The following is a 22,382-nucleotide window of genomic DNA, read 5'->3' on the forward strand; positions in this document are numbered from 1 at the left end:
CCACGAGCAGACTGCACGTGGGTGGAGGGGAGGGGCCCCACCTTATCTGGGGAGGGGCTCATCCCCTGACTTTGCCCCTGAGTGAATGGAGGCTTTTCGGGACCAGGCTGCCCACTGTGCCCCCGGTCGGCTGTCTGTGTCCTCATAAACTCGGTACTGGGCGCAGCTGCCCGAGGGCGACCTTGTTTCTCCAAAAAGGGGGTCACACCCCTGCTGGGGAGGCCTGGTGAGCACGTCAGCTGTGCCCCCAACAGTCATGTCGGAGTGAGAGGGCAGAGCCCGTGGCGTGGCGGCTGCCGACCGGCAGCTCCTGCCCCTCATCCAGTCCTGGTGGCATGTGGCCAGCAGCTGGCACCTGTCCACGGGCCCCTTGCCCACCTCGCCCACCGAGCAGTCCTGCAGTGCCAGCCAGGACGGACCCTCGCTCACCCCAGGGTCTCTTGCCAAGGTGTAGACAGAGGGCGGATTCCGGGTGTAGACAGGCCACCTGGCAGGAGGCACGGTGGATGCAGACGGGACAAGTGTCCCTGGGGCCTTGGCTGTGCTGTGGGTGCCTCTGTGGCTCCTCTTCCGGGCCCTGTGTGGGCGGGGCTGTCTGCTAGGCAGCCACGCAGCCTGTGGTCCAGTCCATCCGCAAGGACTCTCTGAGGAGGTGGGCGCCCCTTGCCTATTAGCGGGTGGCCACAGCCTTCCCAGAGGCATTGCCCCAACACCGGGAGACTGTGGTGAGGGGCGGGGCCAGGGTCCCGCCCTGTGGTGTGGGAACCAGGGGAGCCAGCCTTCCCCGGCCTTGGGAGGCCTGGTTGGTCCAGCTCACCCGCCAGCACCAGCTGGGCTTTGGGTAAGTACCGCCCAGCGCCAGCTGCTGAGGTGGGCGAACGGAGAACAAGGTGGGGTCCCGGTTCTCAAGAGGCCAGCACGACTCAGGGGAACCTCGGGGCCTAGTAAACCCTAGAGACGCTGCACGGCAAGTGTGGCAGCCCGGGGGGGTCGGGCCCTTTTGGATCCAGAAGGATCAGCTGGGCGCAGGGCTTTCCGGGGGGGTCCATGGGAGGGGCTGGGTGGGCTCAAGGGCGAGGCCGGCTCTGGCGGGGGCACAGGGAGGGCGCCGTGCTCCCAGGGGTGGCCAGGACACGACAGGTGTAGGACAGGAGGAGACGTCCAGCTCCCGGTGTCAGCTGTGTCCCCTCCCCAGGTTCACCTGGCCCTCCCAGTGTTGTTCATCCTGGCCTGCCTGTTCCTGATCGCCGTCTCCTTTTGGAAGACCCCCGTGGAGTGTGGCATCGGCTTCACCATCATCCTCAGTGGCCTGCCTATCTACTTCCTCGGGGTCTGGTGGAAAAACAAGCCCAAGTGGCTGCTCCAGAGCATCTGTGAGTACCTCCCCCCAGGCCGGGCCTCCTCCACCCGCCCTGGGGTCTGCCCCGCCCACCTGGCGGTGCTGCCCTGACCTTATCGCACTGGCCCGGAGTGACGCGGCAGGCGGTGCCCACGGCCCTGGGTCAGCGGGGGGTCGGGGTCGGGACGTGTGAGGCCCTGGCCGAGCAGACCGAGCTGGGCGTGTCTGGTGGTGACCTAGCCTGCATATTTCAGGGTAAGGCGCTCTGCTGCGCACCAGCTAATCTCAGAACAAGGGATTCCAGAAAACCAGGCTGCTCTTGCCAAGTAACGAAATCCCCGTCTGCCGCCAGCTTAAACCCAGCCGGCTGAGGAGAGAAAACAGGATCTGCGCTGTGGCCACAGGGCTCATTTACAAGCCTGGTTCAGGACCCTGTGCTGAGACCGCTGTTAGTGTGACAGGCTCCTGCATGGGCTTCAAAATCCCCAGGGTAGCCGTCCCAGAATTCTGATGGGCACCTGCCCGGGGCCCAGGACGCTGTCCGTCATTTTGCTGGAACTTTGCCTCCGGCCCGGACTGTAGTCCCTGTTAAAGAGCTGTCAGAACACACCAAGGGCCTAGAGCAGGGCCCCTCCATTCTGAAATCACCCCCGAGTGATGCCCGCGAAGGCTCTGTGGGTGATGGGCTCACCTGGGCGCCAGCACATCTGCCTGCTCCAGCCCCTCTGAGGACCGCGGTGGGCGTGCTGGCTGCCGGTCCTGGAAGTCTGCCAGGCGGTGGCCCAGGTGTGGTGTCACAGCCCTCCAGCAGCGGGGCCACCATCTAGTTAACGTCCCTCGATGGTCCTGGGGTCTGAACCGGGATGAGGGGTGGAGCCAGCACCTGCCTGTTGCCAGGATCCTTGGCGTCACCTCCCTGAGTAACGTAACTCTCAGGAGGCCTGCGGGCGCGGTGTGCGCGCGCACACACACAAATGGGGAGGTTCCACATGCATTTCTGGCCTTCTGGCTTCTCTTACAACCTTGGGACGCATCACGACGGGGCGGGGTGAGCCCACGTCCCTCGCTGCCCTGACCCCCCAGGCACGGGACCACAGGACCCCCGAGTAACTCCGCTCTTCTCCTGGCAGTTTCCACGACGGTCCTTTGCCAGAAGCTCATGCATGTGGTTCCCCAGGAGACGTAAGCGACAAGATCTGAGAAGCTGCCGGAAAGAAAACGCAGAGATTGTTTTAAACCACCCACCCCTTAGAAAGCGACTCCGGTCCCGTCATCCAGGCAGCTCAGCTGGGGGCCCCCACTGTCCCTCCCCCGGGGTGGCGGCCGGGCCACTGTGAACCCTGGTACGAATTCAGTCCCAGAAGACGGATGTCTGTGGATACCTCTCAAGCGTGGAGGCGGGAACGTTGGACCGAGGAGGCTGCGGGCTTCCTGCTGAATCGGGCCTTCTCCCTTCTCACCTTTGTGTATTTGTACTTTTTTTTAACTTTATTTTATTTTTTTTGGCCGCACTGTGCGCCATGTAGGATCTTAGTTCCCCGAGCAGGGGTCGAACCTGTGCCCCCTCCATTGGGAGCACCGAGTCTTAACCACTGGACCGCCAGGGAAGTCCCTTTATTATTTTTGTTTTAACTTAATCTTGGGTCGCGTCGACGCCACCAAGATGATTGTTTTTTAAAGAAACGTGAGGGGGTCTTTTTTCCCCTAATGCCACCCGTAGCACGATGTGCCTCAGAGGGACCAGATCCTGTCGCCAGATGCCGGCACGTCTCCGAGAATGGAGGGGTTCTGAGAACCCCCTGGCGGAGTTCCGGGCTCGGCCTCGCCCTCTGGACGGTGGCCTGGACACATGCGCTTCGGCTTTGCCGTTTCTCTGTTATTGTAGATGTAGTGACTTGTGTGAAACTAACCCACGTGCTCACGTCTCGTTGCCTTAAAGACCTGCGCTAGCTCCCTTCCCAACCCCCGAAAAGAAAGAACATCTCAATGAAAGGCTTGTAGAAGGAAAGGCCTTGGGCTGATCAACAGTGGTGCCCTGGTGCCTGCCGCGGGCAGGAGGATCCGAGCAGAAGTCAGGGGCAGCTGGGAGACCCCGGATCTCCCACCAGGACGTGCAGATCGGGGCCAGTTTTGGGGCTAGACCCTGTCACTCAGGACAGCTTTGGGCTCCTGACTGTACATCCCTCCCTGGACGCCAGCCTGAGCAAAGGCCAGAGGATTCCGGCAGCTCCTATGGTGGGCAAGTGGGCAGTGCTGTTTCAGGTCTGTTCTGCATCGGTTTTGGAGCCAAGCTCTAGCCCTTTCAAAGCTTCACAGTTGAAATCTGGAAGCAGACGCCGTGACCCCTCATGGGCTTCTCCTCTGTGTTCCCGCAAGGCAGCTCTCCCGGGCCTCGAGGGCTGGACAGCAGCCCTGCCAGCTATCTGGGGCTGGCTCTCAGCTCCTGGCCGAGGCCCTGCTGTCCCCTCCCCTGTCACCTGTCCCAGGCTCGGGGAGCTGGAATCCAGCCCTCAGCGCTCTGACTGCACCTGCTCCGGAGGCCACCTGACTCTCAGGGGGTCTGGCTCCCGCTGAGACCAGCATGGCACGCCCACCCTCCCCTCCGGAGAGGCTGTGCTCGCAGGCTTTTGTTTTTGTGGTTCCCATAGCATTTTCCCCAGGGGAGGCAGCCGAGGCCCAGAAGCTCCTGTGGCCTGGCCACCGGCTGGCTTTCCTGTGCTGTCACCGCCCACAGAGTCAGCTTGGGGAGCGGTGTCATCCAAGGTCAGATCGGCTCCCTCCAGGCCCTTAGGCGCTGGCGGCTCTGCCTTGGCCTCTGACCCCTGACCTTCCCACCAGGGGGAGGGTGAGCCTAGCCCTCGGGCATTGAGCCTCACCGCTCAGCCGTAGCCATTTCCCAGGGGCCACGTGAGCTCCGAGTGGCCAGTCCATCCACTGCCACCCACCTGGGCTCCGGGGCCCCACGTGGTCCAACGGGCCCAGAGAGACCTGACAAGCAGCTTGTTGCGGGGGGCCAGGCTGGGCATTGAGGCTGAAACAGAGGTGGCCACGTGTCCACCCCTCTCTCTTCGTGCTGGTCAGGAGACCCCTGCCCACCTGTAGCTCCTGACATGTGAGGACCGATGTCCACAGAAGTCTCCTCACCAACTCAGTTGTCCCGGGGCTGTAATCCACGCATCTAGGGGCCCAGCTCAACGTCTGAAGGCAGAATGTCACCCAGAAAGTCAGAGGCCTGATTTTAGACTTTCTGTCTTGGGGCCTCAGTTTTCTCACCTGTAAATGGGGGCCGCAGCTGCTGTACCACCTGCCTGGTGGGATTGTGCCCCTTCAGGAGGAGACCGTGGCCATCGTAGCCACCGCAGCCCCTTGCACAGGTGGCGGGCAGGATGCTGCCTGGGGTGCACTGCCCACTGCCTTTCCGCGGTGGTCCAGCAACCTCTGAGCAGATTTTGGCCTCTTCCCTCCAGGGTGTCGGGACGACACTTAGGACGCATCGCGGTCAGACCACTGGCTCTAGATGTGACTTGGCAGAGTGCAGGGAGCCAGGTGTCCCTGTCCCGACTGCAGTGGCCTTCCCACCATGTGCATCTTGGGGGAGTGGGGTGGTGCCACCCCTGCAGGAGTGACGGGGTCCCTTTATGCACTGCAAGGTCAGAGGTAGTTCTGAAGCGTGGCTCTCCCCAGCATGTGGGAAGGCAGGTTGGGGGGCCCAGGCTGTGATTCTTGGGGCTGTGGGGTCCCGTGCAGCCCAGGGCCCCGCCCCTGCCCGCCCCTTAGGAGGCAGGCGTGTCTGTTCTGCGGCAGAGACTCCGCTCTTTCTGACCACACTACTGACAAGTGTCCTGAGCGTTCACCTTTGTGGTTTTTTTTTTTTTTTTTAAGCCAAATTTTGGCGTAACGTGTGCAGCCGTTCTGCTTTGTTCCATCCTCATGTCTCACTAGTGTAAGGGATGCTGTTGGCACAGTGTTTATTTATTGTGGGAGTGGCGTACAGCCCTGCTGCTCTGCGGGTCCCAGCCACGCCAGCCGCCCACCACGATGTCGCGCAGTGACATGTGTGTGACTTCACGCCTCTCTCTTCTGCTAACTGCTAACCTGTTACACGCTTGGCTGTTTCGAGATGGGGAGTTCTGTGTTTTGTGAGGGGTTTTTGTTTTTAAAGAATTATAAGCACTGCGGATGGTTTTCTGTCTTGTATTCAGTGCCAGATCCTGGGTGTAGGGAGGTTCCTGGAGGTGCCTCCCCGGGGTTGGGGTGGGGGGAGGGGTTGGTCATACACCCCCTTGCCCAGTTTGTTCATTCGTTCATTCATTCATTCATTCATTCATTCGCCAACAGCCTCCTGGAGGCCACAGGTGGGTGATCAGGGCCAGGGAGGAGGCAAGGGGGTGAGCGGGAATTTGGATCCACCTCTCAGGAAGGACACTGAAGTTGGGACCGAGGAGAACAGGCCTGGCCGTGGGGCGACAGCCAGACCAGGACCAGCGCTGGGTCGGGAGGAGGCACGTGCCATCTTGGGGTCGGAGGGAAGGGACAAGCTTCCACAACAGCCCTGAGGGTAGTCATCACAGCCTCGGGGTGGAGCAGGGCCCAGAGCCCTGCCAGCCCTCACTCGATGCCAGCAAACTCCATTCCTCGCAGGGCCTTGCGTGGCGGGACGTGGGTGTGCCAGGATGGGAAGGGCGTCGCGGGGTGGCTGCCGCCTGAACCTCAGCGAGGGCAGGAGGCTCATCCACGGCAGCTGCCGAGCGAGGCCAGGCTGCTGGGACCAGGGGCCTTGAGTGCCACTGGGGAGGTTTCCACTCCAACCCCCGGGCTTGGGGCAAGGGAGTACCAGCCACGGGCCAGGTCCTGATGCTGCCCCCAGCGGGTTGGGTGCCCAGGGTCCCTGAGCACCATGTAGCTTCGCTTTTTGCTGGAGAAAACCTATTACTCCAGGGAGACCAGCTGAACAAAATCCCAGGGGCAGCTCTATAAGATGCACAGACCGTGATGCATCGACTAGTGCGTTGAAAGTCCTACTTCCGTCTCCATGGGAGCAGGTGGGACACATGAAAGGCCACTGGCATCCCGATCGTTCCTTGGCCCTCGACGAGTGTGCCTTTCACGGTCACTGATGGAAAAGGGTCTGGACACGAAAGGACAGGTCTCAAACCAACCGGAACAAACTGCCCCACACGTGTGGTCTGAGCGGAGCTGGCTGGTCAAGGTCCTCTGGGACAGGAGGGGGCAAGAGAGAGAAATGTCTCCGGGTGGGGGGACCGGGGCACATTCGCCCAACAACCTATATCACTCAACCCTGTGCACGGAGAGAGCAGTTTGTTTGGAGAAGGTGGGGAAGAAGGTGGGATGCTGGCTGCTGGGGGAGGCCTCTTCTCGTACGTAGTCCCCGAATTCTTGGGAAATTGCCTGGGGAAGTGGCTGGTGGGGTCAGGCTCTCGGCAGCGAGGCAGGGACCTCTGACATCGCTGAGCCAGCCCTACCCGTGGGGTTAGCCAGAACCACCGTGAGGGCGTGGGATCTCGGCAGACTGGGGATGGGGGCCAGGCAAGCGGAACTGGATTCCAGGCAGAGTGGGAGGGGGTGGGGGTGACATCTGGGCCCAGTGGGGAGCTCAGACACCCCGCGATGTCACGAGGGCCCCGGGGAGGAAGCAGCGCCCCGTGGCGCTCCTGCCTCTGGACAGGACCCTTTTGTGCGTCGTAAACGTGTGACCCTTCCCTGGCCTCCAAGGTGGTGAAGGGGGTGGCCCAAGGCCCAGGAAAGCAGCACACCCTCACCCCCAAAGGTGCCCTCTGCACTCGTGGGGCTGCCCCGTGCTAGCAGCATCCCTTGGGGCCCCAGGACCCTTCACCCTCCTGCCGGAAACTGCTCCTCAATTTCTTCATGTGCCTGGCCACGCCGCACAGGCCCCGAGCTGCACTCGTTACTTCCTGGGGTCCAGTCTGGCAAGACCCAGATCTTGGTCCTCCAGCCAAAGGGTGACTTAATCCTGCAAGTAGGAACTCAACGGTGATTAAACTTAAACGGCTAAATCACACCAACACCCCGGGTGATCAGATCTTCATAGAACTTGTCTCTACCCGTTTCACTGGAGAACACATCCTCTCTGGGTCAAAGAGGGGCACAGAAGGTTCCAGAAGCCCCTCTCCCTCATTGACCTCTGTGCAGGCTGGTCGAAGGATGGCATGTGGCCCGCAGACGGGCTCTTACCCTCGCCCCCTCCCCGAGGGAGGGCTCTGGGGCCCAAAGTCGGCGTGGGTCTGGCCCTGCCCACCTCGTGGTCCCAACCTTTCCGAGCCCAGGCAGGTAGTGGCCACCCGCGCTCTCTGGACCAGCCAGGCCCCTGAACTTGGGAATGGGGCAAGTCCAGGGCAAGGAGCCCTCAGGGCCGACGGGGTCTCCCCGCCCCAGAGACTGCAGGCTGGGCCGCTCCTCGTCGCGACAGGCTTCCACCTCATCGTCCCTCCTGCACAGCCGGCGACACTGGTTCCTCCAGGGTGCGAACATTTTCCCATTGCCAAGGGCAGCTCTGTCCCGGGCGGCCATGGGAGCGGGAGGGTGCCCCTGGGCGTGACTGCTCTCCCCGCCCGTCCCTCTGGCTACCGAGACGGTCTCCAGGCTCTGATGGTGGTCTCGTGGGACAGCCCTGCCTGGTTCTCAAGGAGCCACGGGGGCGGGGGGCTGAGTCCCCACTTGTTCCAGTAAAGCTGCTCCTGTTTTATTTCTGGGCTCGGTCCCTTGACTCGGGCTGCGAATCCCCCAGGGAAAGAATGTCACATAGAAGCCAGATCTGGCCTGAGTAAGGAGGGATGTTGGAAAGGTCACTGCAGAGGGTCCCTGACCACAGGATGGGCAGTTGTCTCGGGGGAGCTGGGGGAGGGTTAGGGTCTCCTCCGCAGGGAGGGAAGGGGGCTGGAAAGGGCCAGGGCGGGGGTGGGGTGAGGGCGGCCGGGAGGGGCGTGGGGAGAGAAGATCCCCCAGGCGGCCTGTTTCAGGAGGGGCTGTCACCTCTGGCTGAGGGGCTGAGTTCGGGGGTCTGGGCGGGGAGGGAAGGTCACCAGAGTCCGGTTATGAGCACTGTGTTCCCTGGGTCGGGGGGAAGAGTGGGTCCTTCGTGGGTCCGAGTCCGGCCTCGTCACAGGGAGCCAGGCAGTGTCCTCTGGTCTTCGGGGCGGGGGCGCTTGGCCTGGGCCCTTCTCCAGGATGGCGGCTTGGTGAAGTTCAGCCCCGTCTACATGAAGTCGGGGGTGTTTTCTCCTGTTGTACCTGGCATGCCGCCCCCCACCCCGGCCACCTCCCGCTGCCTCCTGCTGCCCGACACCCTTCACGGGCTGTGGGCAGGAGAGCCTGGCCTTGCTCTCCTCTGCTCACCACGAGCCCCCGGGTTATGGGAGCTGCCTGTCCCGTCTGGGAGACAGAACCTCACCCGATAAGCCCGGTGCATGCAGGTTCCCAGGGCGATGGGTGTGCAGTGTTGAAGTCAGACTTGCGCGCCCACCGCAGGGAAGCAGGAAACAGGCGTTGAGGCCGCCTGATCTCTTAGAAACGTCAGCAAAGCAATAGGAAGCTGCTTAAAGAAACTGGCTCAAGCCCACAATGGAGTCCAAGGCAGCCGTGAAGACCGACAGGGTGGTGAGAAGGTTCTGTGGTGTGGCTGCGCAACGCTGGCGGAGGTACTAGAACCCGTTGGATGGTGTGCTTTACCCGGGTGAATCGTTCAGCATGTGATTTATGTCTCCATAAAGCCGTTACCCCAAAAAAAGGAAGACAAAGACGGAAGCCTCGCCTTATAAACAGCGTGTACCGCTAAGCAGGTATGGAATGGTGGACGTGGTACGCTACCATTTTTACAAAAAAGGGAAAAAAAGAATATACAAGTGTATTTTCCTGAGTATGGAAGGTCTCTGGAAGGGTTCTGCAGAAGTCGGTAACTCCGGCTGTCTCCAGGGTGGGAACTGGAGTACCCAGTGAAGGGGCAGGAAACATAGTTTCATCTTGCACCCTTTATACCTTTTGAATTTTGAATCCCATGGGTGATTTACACATTCACAGAAACAATACTTTTAAATTAGCTTTTTAAAAAATCAGCGGGCTCTTTGGGACGCTGGCACTGTTCTGTACTTAGATCTAGTCGGGTGGAAATTTATCCTGCTGCGCATGAAAGAGTCACATGCTTTTCTACACGTGTTTTTAAATGTGCACTGGACGCTTGGCTGCCTGGCCGTCACCTGGATCTTGCTGTGCACTTTTGATGTGCCCAGCAGACCCCAGGACCCCACCCATCTGACAGCCATAATGCAACACCTACTGCATTTGAGACAAAGACCCACCTCCATAGGACCTTGCACGTCTGCCCCTGGCTGCCCTTCCAAACTTTGTCGACCCACCCACGCCCTCCCTCTGCACCCCACCATGATGGCCGCCTCTCAGCGGCTGGGACACTCCCAGGGCCTTTGCACGTGCTGCTTCCTCGTGGAGCAGCTCACCTGCTGACTTCTCTGGACCCCTCACCCTCTGCGGGCAGAGCCCCTCCCTCTCTGGGCACTGGGATCCTGGGACCTCTCTCAGGTCCCAGGAGGTTTATTGGAATGTCGTGAGTTGCCTTTTGGCTTTTCCCTCGCTCACCTCTGAGAACATGTGGGCTGCTGGGGACTCCCAGAGACACTCAGATGGAAGCCAGAGAAGGGGGACGAGCTGCCCTGAGTCCTCCTGGACGTGAGCGTGCCATGTGCCATGAAGAGTCCCGGCCCAAAGCTCTCCAGTTATGAGAGTTGGAGCAACCTCCACCCCTGCCGAAGCCTCGGTTTTCCCACCTGTGAGGTGGGTGTAGGAGGTGGGGAGAGTTAAGGGAAGGGGCCTCACCCTCCCCACCCCCAAGGCACACCCATGTCTGCGCAGGACCCTCCTTCCCTTCCGGGGACCCTGAGCCCACCACCGCTCCAGGGACAGTTGGGCCCACGGGCAAGCGCACGCCCGTCCTGCACGTGCTCCAGGAGCAGCCAGTGGCTCAGAGAGGCCCGAGGCCTGAGGGAGACGTACTGGGGCTGCTGGGGAAAGTGCCAGGGAGAGGCGGTTTTCTTCCTCGGGTCATGGCTGAGCGCAGCGTGAGTTCTGGAGCCGCTACTTCTCTGGCCGGGGCCTGAGAAAGAGGCCGAGGAGTGGGGGAGAGGCTGCCAGAGGGACCCCTCCCCCAGATGGCGCTCCTCACGGCTTGCCCAGCTGGAGGGCCCCGACGGCAGGTGCCTGCCTGCCTGGGTCGGGCAGCTGGGACGGACGCTGTGGGGATTGGGCCCACCCTGCCAGGGTGGCTGTTGACCACTCTCAGCTGGGCCTCCCCAGGTTGCCCTTGGCCGGAGGGGGCCTCCTCACCCAGAGCTAACCCTGTCTCTGCGGGCGGCCAGCATCCAGTGACAGCTGGACACGTCCCCGGGTGTCCCCAGTTTGGGACTGCAAGCGAAAGCTCAACCTCTCTGTACACAGGTACCAACTCAAATCTCAGGGACAGAGCTTTGGGTGAAGTAGAAAGGGATGGCTTTATTGCTTTGCCAGGCAAAGGGGGACGCAGCAGGCTCCTGCCTCGAAAAACTATGCGTCCCAACCTGGGAGGATCTGATGAGGGTTTATAAGAAGGGTTCAGAGTGGGGTGCTGACAAGATGAGGGGGTGCGCAGGGTCTCAAGTGGTCTCCTAATCCTGATGAGCTTCTCTGGTCCCTTTAATCCTGCCTCAGGTGGTTTCCTGGCTACTCCTCCCTTGATTGCCAACTGTTCACATCTGCCCTTTGGAACTCAGGGAAGGTCATGGAGGCTGGAGTCCTGCCTACAAGAAACGGGGCCAAAAGGGCCTCTATGCCCGGGATTCCCTCAGGGCCCCACTCGGTTTCAGGACAAGCCCGGGGCCTCCCCGCCCCTGAGCTCCCGTGGGGTCGGCTGGGGCCTCGGCCGTGACCCCGTGCAGCTCAGCGGGACATGGAGCGCCCCAGTAAGCCTGCCTCAGAGATGCTCCTGGGAGCCCACCCTAGAGGGGCCAAGCCGGGCGGGGGAGGGGTCTCTTCCACCGGTACGTTCCTCCCTGTGCCGTCGAGCACTGGAGGAAACCTAGGGGACGTGGGGGCTGGTACCCCGGGTCACGGCCCGTCTCCGCCCCACAGTCACGGTGTCCTGGCATCTCTGCCCATTTCTGGAGCTCCGCAACAAGAGAAGCCACGGCAATGAGAAGCCCGCAACGAAGAGTCGCCTCCGCTCGCCTGTCCGTGCCTGCTTCTTTCTTTGGCTCCTTCCAAAGGGAAATCTGCATCTCTCGTCAAAAGTGAGGCGCTGGGGACCACACTGGAGACCTGGCCCGCGACAGCGTGTTTCTGCCGATGTCCTGACAGAGAGCACCGGGAGGCCCGCAGGCCAGGGCGCGGCGGGGAATCATTAATTCTGCCAAAAGGAACTAAACGTCTTGATCTCAATGATCTGGACCAGTTTAGTCCAGCTCTGTACACATTTTTCAGGACTCTGCAGGCGGCACAAATTCCATTCAGATAAATCTCCCTGGGAGCGGGTATAAGTGAGTTCAACCTTTTTGGAAACGGTAAGGCAGCTTTTGCTAGAACCCATGACTCACTAATTCGCTTCTGGGTGTGCACCCAGCACACACTTTCAAGGTGTGTGCAAGGCCCAGGGCAAGTCTGAGAATGTTCCAGTCACCACAGCCCAGGCTGGGAACTGCCTGGGACTCCGTGAACCATCAAGGGAGAGATTGTGGTGAGGTCACATGTTGGGTAATAAACTGTGATGAGGATGATGGGCCAGCCATGCCCGACCTCGGCCACATGGAGAAGGTCCACGAACCTCATGTTAGGTGAGAGAAGCCTGGACCGCATGCCATCCCCATGTGACCCCATCCCAGAAAGTCCGAACTTGGGACTCTTCGTGGAGATGCATGGCAAGCAGCTCTTTGTACCAGTGTCCCTGGGGTGCTGTCACAACTTAACACAACCCAGGGGCTTAAACAACAGGAATTTATACCCTCGCAGTACAGAGCCCTGAAGTTTACAATCAAGGTGTGGGCAGGGCTGTGATCCCTCCTGGGACGATGGAAGAGGGTCCTTCCTGCCTCTTCATCGAGGCTTCTGTCCTCACATGGCCTCTCCGTGTGTCTCTGAGTCTGTGTGCGTTTTACCTTCTCTTACAAGGACACTCTCAGGGATTTAGGGCCCATCCTAATCCAGGATGAGCTCATCTTGAGATCCTTGCCTTAAGTACATCTGCAATGTCCCTATTTCCAAGTAGGGTCCCATCTTGAGGCTCTGGGTGGACGTGAATTGGGGGGGGGGTGTCACCATCTAACCCACTAGAGATTCCGTGGGACTCTCCCTGTCTCCCGATGTGAAGATCTGCAATCTTGGTCCATGCAGAAGTCTCTGGTGTCTGGTAACATGTCCACTGGTGGGACAGCGGGGCCCACCCACAGACTCGACCCAGATGGTAGTGTGCGTGGGTGACGGGGCAGGGGTGAAGCTGGGATCTCGGGAAACTTGACAACCACCCCATCTACACCAGAGTCTTTACACTGCGGAGGAAACAACCCTCCCTGCAAACCACAGTTAACGGGGAGCCAGGGGTGAAGCAGACAGACCAGTGGGGTCTCCCACCTCTGCTCCCCGCCCTCACCCTGCAGGGTAACTGCCCCGGACAGTGAGGGCGAGGAGGCTGGGGGGCCTGGAGCTGGGCCACCACGGCCTCCTGGCTGAGATGGCGGCCTCTCAGCCTCCATGTGTCCCCAACACAAGGGCCAACTCCCAGGGCCGCTGTGAGGATCGGCTGAGTCAGATCAACGTGGCTGACAGGTGTTGATGCCTGGGGACACCTGCTGGGTTTTGCGGTGCTGACCCTGCACCCCATGATATTCCAGCAGCTTCCATTTCTGGATTGGCATTGCTTACGTTAATGAGCATGAATTCAGGACCACAGACCCAGACAGAAACAGCCAGAGGCTGTCGGACCTCACAGCTGAGAGCACCTTTCCATGCTCTGCTCTTAGGACCAGGGCATCCATCGTAACGTGCTGTTTCCTGTCACACTCAGTAGACCCCCTGGTAAACAAGGCCAACCTGCTGCCCCGCCTGGGAGCTCCCAGCAGGGGCTGGAAGAGGGGACTCAGCTGGGGGCTTCACTCGGCCCCAAACCTCCCTCACCTGTTACCACTAGGGTCGGTCACATGCCACATGCTCAGCCAGGCCTTTCCATACTGACTTTTTTTTTTTTGGCTGCACCTCGTGGCATGTGGGATCTTAGTTCCCCGACCAGGGATTGAACCGGCGCCCCCTACATCCAGACTGAGTTCTTTTTTTTTTTTTTTTTTTTAATATATATATTTATTTGTTTGGCTGCATTGGGTCTTCGTTGCTGTGCGCAGGCTTTCTCTAGTTGTGGCAAGCGGGGGCTACTCTTTGTTGCGGTGCACGGGCTTCTCATTGCGGTGGCTTCTCTTGCTGTGGAGCACGGGTTCTAGGCACACGGGCTCAGTAGTTGTGGCACACGGGCTTGGTTGCTCTGTGGCATGTGGGATCTTCCAGGACCAGGGCTCGAACCCACGTCCCCTGCATTGGCAGGCGGATTCTTAACCACTGCGCCACCAGGGAAGCCCCACCCTCACCTTTTTATCCCAGAGCCCAGCGCTCTTGTCCAGGTATGTTCCTAGTTTTGTCTCTGGAATAAGCACCTGAATGCAGAGCTCCACAAAAGGAGGAATCTCTCTGCTGTTTCCTAATTTACAACCCAGCGCTGGAACTGTGCCCGCGGATGCCGAACCGAGTGACCCAGCTTACTCCAGCCAGAGCCCCGTGGTGACAGGAAGTCAAACCCCGGTCTGAGGCTGGGGATTGGCCCCTGAGGAGGAGGAGCCCATCAGGTCACGCCCACCACTCCGTCCTGGTCTGTCCTGGTTTGTCCGGCCCAGGTGCCCCTCATCTGGGGAGAATCCCCACCTCCTTCAGGCAGCTTCCTCTCAAAGGGCTCGGACGGTCAGGGAACTCTGAGCCTTTGCCCTGGCCAGGCCGGGCGGAGCTGCGGGCTCCGGCTCGGAGAATAAGACCCTCCGGGGACCCTCCAGGCAGCCGAACCGCAGCGGGCATCACCAGCGTCCCCGCTGCTTCGAGGACCCGGCGCTGGAGGAGAGAGTTGGCCCCTCCAGCTCCAGCAGGAGGTTAGTGAGAGCGGGTGTGGCCACCGCCTTCCCTCCACGGCCACCGGGCTCCCAGCCTGTGGCTCTGTTTGCCCATTCAGCTCCCCCTCGGCTGCCGCTGCACCTGGGTTGGAGGGCGCCACGCAGGGACGGGCACCCTTGCTCTCCTGTGGGGTGCTGCTCTCCGGAGGGGCCTGCCCTCGGCGTCCCCAAGCTCTGAGCGGTCGTCACGGCTGCGTGGACGCGGCTGCCTCCTTGGCACCAAAAGGGTGAGGCTGTGTCTCTCAGAGGCAGCAGCTCCGTGAGTCACCACGCGGTGGAGGCACGTGGGCGCCGGGCCGTGGCCCCGGGGAGAGGGGCGCAGCAGCGCTGCTCCCGTGGGGACGTGAGAGGCTGGAGCAGCCCTCAGCATCAGCCTGGAGGCCTGTGGGGGACACAGGCCCTGAGACCACGCACCCACCAGGCCAGCAGCGGGGGTGGGCGGTGCCGCCTCAGTGTCCTGGGGCTCAGATGACCAGGAGCCGGGGGCTCAGACAACAGAAATCTATTCCCTCCAGGCCTGGAGGCCAGGAGTCTGAAATCAAGGGGTCGCAGGGCTGGGCGCCCTCCAGAGGCTCCGAGGAAGCGTCCCTCCTGCCTCTTCCAGCCCCTGGGGGCTCCAGGCGTCCCTGGCTTGTGGCCTCATCCCTCCAATCTCTGCTCCATCTTCATGCGGCTTCCCCTCTGTGTGCACCTCAAATATAAGGACGCTACTCCTTGGATATAGGGCCACCCTAATCTCAGTTCACACCCCATCTAAACTTAGCGAATTATGTCTGCAAGGACCCTATTTCCAAATCCGGTCACATCCGTGTATCCAGGTGGAGGTGAATTTTGGGGGGGTCACTGTTCCACCCACAGTGGGGTGGGTGTGTGTTAGCAGCTCCTGGCATGTCTGGCGTAGGTGGTCCTGACCGCTCCCTGGGGAGCCCCGGGTCAGTCCAAGCCCTGCAGGGCCCTGGTGGAATCCAGCCCCCCACCGGCACCCCAGCCTCGTCGCTTCCGTGTGGGTGGGTTTTTCCAACGGGGACAGTTCTCCCGTCTGGCAGGAGGACTGTGTGGGCGCCTACATTCGGATGAGCCTGCAGACGGCTGTCACCTCACTGGTGTCAGGCGCGTTTGCGGGTGTCCGTGAGTCTCCGGAGGGAGAGGGTGACCTCAGGACATCTCTGTCAGGCTGGACACTTGCCGCCCTTTGTACCTCCACTGTGGAGCCACATCGCCGGGCGAGGAGCTGGTCAGGGGAGGGCAGGGGGGAAGCGACAAAATGTCCCGGGGCCTGGGGGATGGGCCTGCTGCAAGTGGGAGGGAGGAGAGGGTCTCCAGCAAGCGCAGGGCCGGGGGCTCAGGTCCCTTCCTTCCTGTCCGCCTGGGGCCAGCACACTTGGCCAAGCACAGACGGCCCTCACCCTGGGAGGGAGGGGGGCGTGCCCGCTGTGCAGAGGTTCAGCATCAGCCTCAGGCCAGAAACCATCTCTGTCCTCTCTCCCAGAGTGTCTTCCTTTTTTAAAAAGTTATTTTTAAAAGACTTGTAAACTGAGGTATAGGGAGTTCCCTGGTGGCCTAGTGATTAGGATTCCAGGCTTTCATTGCTGTGGCCCAAGTTCCTGCAAGCTGCATGGCGCAGCCAAAAAAAAAAAATTGAGGTGTAATTCACATAACATAAAGTCAATCATTTTAAAGTCTACAGTTCATTGGCATTTAGTACATTCACAATGTTGTACAACCGGTACCTCTATCCAGTCCCAGAATATTTTTGGCACCCCAAAAGGAACCACCGTAGCCATTGGTAGTCATGCCCCGTCCCCCTCTCCTCCAATCCCTGCAACCACTGATGTGCTCTCTGTCTCTATGAATTTGCTGCTTCTGGACTTTTCATACACATGGAATCATAGAATATGTGGTCTTTTGTGATGGGCTTCCTTCACTCAGCATGATGCTGTCAAGGTTCACCCATGTTGTAGCTGTGTCAGTGTTCATTCCCTTTTATGGCCGAGTGATATTCCATTGTTTGGCTGGAGTATTATTGTTTGTCTTCCATCCATCAGCGGATGGATGTCTGGGTTGTTTCCACTTTGCCACAGTGAACAATGCTCATTCGGAAGCCCGTTTTCATTTCTTTGGGGCACACACCTGTGGGTGCAGGTTCTGGTCACCTGACTTTGCTCTGACCAGTGGTTTGGGGCCGGCTCTCATCCCTACCTCCCCAAGGCTCCCAGCTGCCCAGCCTGGAGGGGAAGGGGGCCTTGTTCCCACGCTTTGCTAGCCAGCTGCGCCAGGGAGTGAGGTGCAAGGCAGCCCTCCCAAAATGTGACAGGTGCCTCTGCCCTCACCCGCCCCTTTGCAGCCCCTCCAGTGGCACTGAGAAAGTCCCAGTTAGAACGCCTCTCAACTCTTGTGAGTTTCCTTTTTGGCCCACCTGCAGTTCCCATCCTTTGGCAAAACAGCCAAACCTGCTAGAATCGGTGGTGGGGGAAGAAATTTCTAGGTTCTTTTGGCTGGTCTAAGAATTAAATTGACATGAGACTGACTAACGGGAAAAAATCAAACAGAAGTTTAATGGCCAAAACCCTCACCTTAAATATCATCTTCAGCTAAACACGAAAGAGGATGTTGAATGTAGGGGAGAGTCAGGTGTGGGGAGTGAGGAAAAGCCCGGTGGTCCAGGATGAGGCCGTGATGCAGATTTAGTTCATTGACTTCCCCACTGATGAGAGTTTCCAGAGATGTGGTCCTTTCCTTCTGGATACAGAGAAGGAGACACCCTTACAGCTGGAGATTTCCCTTACAAATGTCAATGATTCTTGCAAAAGGGTAACTTTTACTTGGTTTTCAGAGTTTTTCGCCATGTCTGCTGTTTCCTGGAAAATAACCAGCTTAATGTAATACTCCAAAAGGACACATTTGGGGGTGGCAAATTCTGTCCCCCTGCACATCTAAGGTGGTGTTTTGTTTACGTTGCTTTTTACAGTTACCTTCTGTTTATGGCTGGTTTTCCCTTTAAGTAAATAAAGTGAGTCAATTTAAAGAAACATAGTGAGAGGACAAGCGGCTGGGGAGAAAGTGAGATGGTTGGTTGAGTCGTGGGATGACCGGGGTCTGGGAAACCCCAGGAAATCCGTCCTATTGGACCAGGAGGTGGGAGACCGGCCCACTCGTGTTCAAATGTTGCGTTACGACGGTTCTCCCTCTCTCCCTCTCTCTCTCTCTCTCTCTCTCTCTCTCTTGCCCTCTCTCCCGCGCGCTCTCTCTCTCTCCCCCCCATCTCCCTCTCTCCCTCTCTCGCTTCCTCTCTCTCCCGCTCTCTCTCCTAGGGGAACAAAATTTGCCATCCCAAATGTCTCTGGCCTGTGAATTATTTCCAGCTGAGAACAACTAAGGCCCAAAAGACTCAGGAAGAGGCATTGATCTTCCGTCTTAGCTTACTGAATTAGAATTTAGACAGAGGGCCTGTTTCGGGAATATCATGGTCACCAGAGATTTCCACAAGGAATGAGGCCAGGTGTGGTGGGGAAACTCAGACTACAGTCCACTCTGTGTCCCGTTGTCTCTGCAGGCTCAGCAAACATTTGTTTACCAGACATGTGCTTTTCCATCTCCATGTGAATTCCCTCCCTCCCCTTTGAGGTCCCAAACCACGACCCCAACATCCTCATCTGTCTTTACCTGAAGGTGGTGTTTAAGGTGAGGGCTTCAGCCATTTTGGCAAGTTACTCAGTTTTTCTGGGTGATGTTATGAAATTCTGTCTGATTTTTTCCTCTTAATCTGTCTCATGTCAATTTAATTCTTAGACCACCCAGAAGAACCTAGAAGGTGTTACTGAACTGAAATTTGGTCCCCTCACCTGCTGTACAGCAAAGCCAATCTACTGCACTGGGTTGTGGTGAAGGAAAGTGTAGTGTTTATTTATTGATTGATTTTTCATAATTTTTATTGAAATACAGTTGATTTACCATATTGTGTTAGTTTCAGGTGGAAAGTACAGTGTTTATTTGCAGAGTATCAAGCAAGGAGTACGGGCAGCTCGTGGTCAAAAGACCCAAACCCCTGATGGCTTTCAGGGAAGGGTTTTTAAAGGCAACATTTGGGGTGAGGGTTGCATCTTGTGGACTTGCCTCTGATGGGTTGGTGGTGAGGTTACAGGGTGGTGTCCCAGGAATCCCAGTCATCAGCCTTCTGGTTCCAACAGGGCTGGGGGTCTCAGCATATAGTCACCATCTTCCACCTGGGCGGGGGGTTCTTAGTTTCTGCAGGACTTGAGGATATGCATCATATTATTATGTACATCCCTTGAGGAGGAGCTAGGGTTCTGTTTATTGCTTAGGTTCTCATTACTTTTCTTGCTTAACTGCTTTTCCTTTGTTCCTGTGTCCCCCCACTTCCCTAATTAGTAACTGTTTGAGTCCGCTCTCTGGAACTCAGGGAAAGCCCAGGAGACTAAAGCCTTTTTTACAAATGAGAAACGGGGGACACAGAGGGGCTTTTGTACCCAGAGGGCCCCACAGGGCCCTGCTCATTTTCACAGGGTAGAGGAACATTTCTTCATCCTCGACACTCCCTCTTCTCTTCCTTCTGTTCCTTCTTTTTATTTATTTATTTTTTGGCCACCCCGCGAGGCTTGCTGAACCCTCACCCTCGGTAGTGAAAGCACAGAGTCCTAACCACTGGCCCACCAGGGAATCCCCTGTTCCTTCTTCTTTTTGTAAAATTACACATCACAAAGTACACCATCTTCAGTGCATCACAGGATGAGTTGGGACAAACACATACACTGAGTAACCCAACTCCACATAAAGATACCGAACATTACTAAAAAGCCTTTTGAAAAACAGATTCTGGCTCAGCAGATCTTGGGTGCAGCTCAGAGGTCCTTAGTATAAAGGGTCCCTGGAGGGTGCTGTGGGGATCCAGTTGGGAGGTGCTGGTCTGGGGTCAGGATCCACAAGCCCAACCATGGACTAGCCCCTGGGTCTCACCGTCTCCCACCCTCTCCTCACGTGCACACCATGCTCTCAGCCCTGAGCCCTGGAGTGAGCATCCTCCAGCAGGTGGTGATACAATCCATCACAGCCTGTTGGCCTGGACCACGTGGGGACTGCTGTCATTTGAGCAGGTGCAGTCACAGTCACTTAGGGCGCTGGGACCTGCCTGACCAGCACAGGGGCAGCTGATGGGGACCCACCGACTCCTTTCCCCCCACACACACTATTTTCAAATAATATGCATTAATATTCAAAAATCGGGAAACTTCACTTTAAAAAATAACCAAATCTCTAATCTTTTTGTCTCAAAAAAATCCCTCAAAAAACCCAAGGAGCTAGCAATGTCAGGCTGTCCGTCCCCAGGGACTGAAGTGGCTGGAGCACCCAGCAGCTGCCCTGGTATCTAACCATCATCTCTACCTGCCCACTCAACTCATTTCTCTTCCAGGGCTGGCCCCTGGAGACATGTGAGATTTCAACTCCTGGACCATATAAAAACCATCCCTGAGAAAGCAGTAACCCACATAAGGCCACCACATCACAGGACCCCTGGAATAGGGTGACATGTGCCCTGGTCCAAACACCTCTCCTCCCTGGGGCCTGCCTGCAGCTGGCGGTACAAAGGGGCCATAGGTGTAAAGGCCCCAGAGAGAAACGGGGGAAGGTGGAATGTATTGATTGCTTTCACCCAGGATCATTTGCCAGGTGAGACTGGGATGGAGACTAAACTGTGTGGGCATCACCACCTCCCTTTTCTGTGCCAGTGACAGACATAAGCAGTGGATTACAGCTCTCTTTCTCTTGGAGCCAGGGTTTCCCAGTCTTGGCTATCGACATCTGGGGCTGGATCACTTTGTGGCTGGGTGGGGGGAGGAGGGTGATCTATGCGTTGTAGGACGCTGAGCAGCATCCCTGACCTGGACCCACTAGAGGCCAGGAGCACCAGCGTGCCCCCCGCACCCCCTGCTGTGACAACCAAAAATATCTCCAGGCACTGCCAAGCGCCCCGCAGATGCCATTCAGGGATTGAGACAGGACCAGTTGTTTAGAGCTGGCCCAGGTGAAGCCTCTTTGCCGTCCTGTGGGGTGCGCGTGTCCTGGTTTGCATATCCGTGCTCTAGCACCGTGACTCCCTCCAGAACCTCTCTGCATCAGACCAACATGCAGATCCCACACTGGGCTCTGCAGCCCTGCCCTTCAGTGTGGAGCAGTGATTCAGAGACTGGTAAGGGCGGGCGCCTGTCAGAGCAGCTCCGAGGAACGCTGGCCCCGTTACAGCCGGTCTGCAGTTGCATGAGGGCCGGCCTGGGCAGAGACGATGGAGGTGTTCTGTTGAGAAAGAAGCCCCCAGGGGCACGTTCATCTGCTCGCATCAGTGAACCCGGGAGCCAGGTTAAGCCTCCGGCGGCCTCCCCGTCCCCTCCCCCTCGCACAGAGGCTGGCTGCCGGCTGATGCAAGAGGCTCCAGGATTGCGTGGCTTCCTTCCCCAGAGCGGTAGTTCACGTGGGACGTGCGAGTGAACAGGCTGCTGCCGCGGTCGCGCGCACACGGAAAGCACAGGCGGGGATGGCGCTGCCGGCGCTCTGCTCGGCGGGGAGTTGGAGGGGCCCGGCTGGAATCCTGCAAGACGGGGACCACGGAGGGACCCTGCGTCCTCCTGGAGCCCTTACAAATGCTGTGGGCATAGGAGGGAGAAGGGGAAGTCAGAGCGACCGTGTGTGCGTCTCCCCAGGCACACCGTCAGAGATGGGGTGGCGGGGAGGGGCGATGTCCTCAAGAGGGACAGAAGCGCCGGCTTCAGCAGCACTGGGGACTCTGGGCGAGGCGCAGATCCTGGACGCGGTGGGGCTTTCTAGACGTGGGAGCATCGTGGCTGCAGAGAGGGGGGCCGGGTGGCCTTGATGCCGCCTCTGCACGGCAGGCACGCGCCTTTGCTTAGCTGCGTGTTGGGCGGGGAGCTCTGACGCCCGTTAGCTGTCCTCCGTGTCACCATTGCCCGAATGAAGAGAAGCAGGCAGCGGCAGGAGTTCGGGGGCTGTGCCCTTTGTCACGGGGGTTCACGGCCACCACACGACCTTTTGGGCCTGGGTGCGTCTGGGGGACGGGGGCGCGTCCTGTGCGCCGTACGCACGCTGTCGAGCAGCACCCCTAGATGCCACGGCACTGCCCATCCCCCCGTACTGACAGTCGAAGACGCCCAGTGCCCTGGGGGTGCCAGCCTGGAGGCCCCGAGCACAGCCCAGGGAGCTGTCCTTTCCCCTCTGCCCAGCGGCATGTCCCATCCCGTCCCTCAGCCCGCCACGTCCACATCGCCCTGTGCCGTGAGCTTCTTGGTCCTGGCCTCCCTGGAGCCTGGCCGCCCTCTGCCTGGGCTCTGCTGCCCTCCTCGGGGCTGGGCTGCTGGGGGGAGGCTCCTGCCAGACGTCCACAGGAGGGGAAGCTGGCCCCCACCGCCTGATGTGAATACAGGCTCCTGGGCCCACTGGGCTCATCTCGGTCCTCTCGGAGGTCTCCTGAGAGGCCCCCAGCACCTGCTCGGGTGTCTGGAACATGGACATCTCCCTCTCAAAAGTCAGATTTCCCTAGAAAGCGGAGAAGAGACGCTACGGCCTCTGTCCCGCGGCAGGCGTGGTGCTGGGGGCTCCGGGCGCCCCTTCCCTTCCTTCCCACCTGAGTGAACCACGGGTGTTAAAGAAAACATGACTCATCACACGTGCTAAAGATGGTGAGGCCGACTCAGGGACGTCGCGTCGTGGTGGGTGTAGGGCCCCTGCAGTGGGATTTGCAGGAGGGGAGAGCGCTCAACTCTGAATACGGCGTCAGCAAGAGGGACATTACAGCCACG

The 22,382-nt window shown here is 58.9% G+C and overlaps 2 protein-coding genes across 2 annotated transcripts in view; both read left to right on the plus strand.

Annotated features, from left to right (window-relative positions):
• SLC7A5 (solute carrier family 7 member 5) overlaps positions 1-5,524 on the plus strand; it is a 32,945-nt gene extending 27,421 nt beyond the window's left edge. The window contains exons 9-10 of the mRNA XM_061174466.1: positions 1,196-1,373; positions 2,470-5,524. Of these exons, the coding sequence (XP_061030449.1) occupies positions 1,196-1,373; positions 2,470-2,525 (234 nt within the window). The 3' untranslated portion in view covers positions 2,526-5,524. The remainder of the gene's footprint in view (positions 1-1,195; positions 1,374-2,469) is intronic.
• KLHDC4 (kelch domain containing 4) overlaps positions 1-22,382 on the plus strand; it is a 324,942-nt gene that overhangs the window by 218,972 nt on the left and 83,588 nt on the right. The window lies entirely within an intron of this gene.

The sequence above is a fragment of the Eubalaena glacialis genome, chromosome 18 (assembly GCF_028564815.1).
Source record: "Eubalaena glacialis isolate mEubGla1 chromosome 18, mEubGla1.1.hap2.+ XY, whole genome shotgun sequence".
NCBI lineage: Eukaryota > Metazoa > Chordata > Mammalia > Artiodactyla > Balaenidae > Eubalaena > Eubalaena glacialis.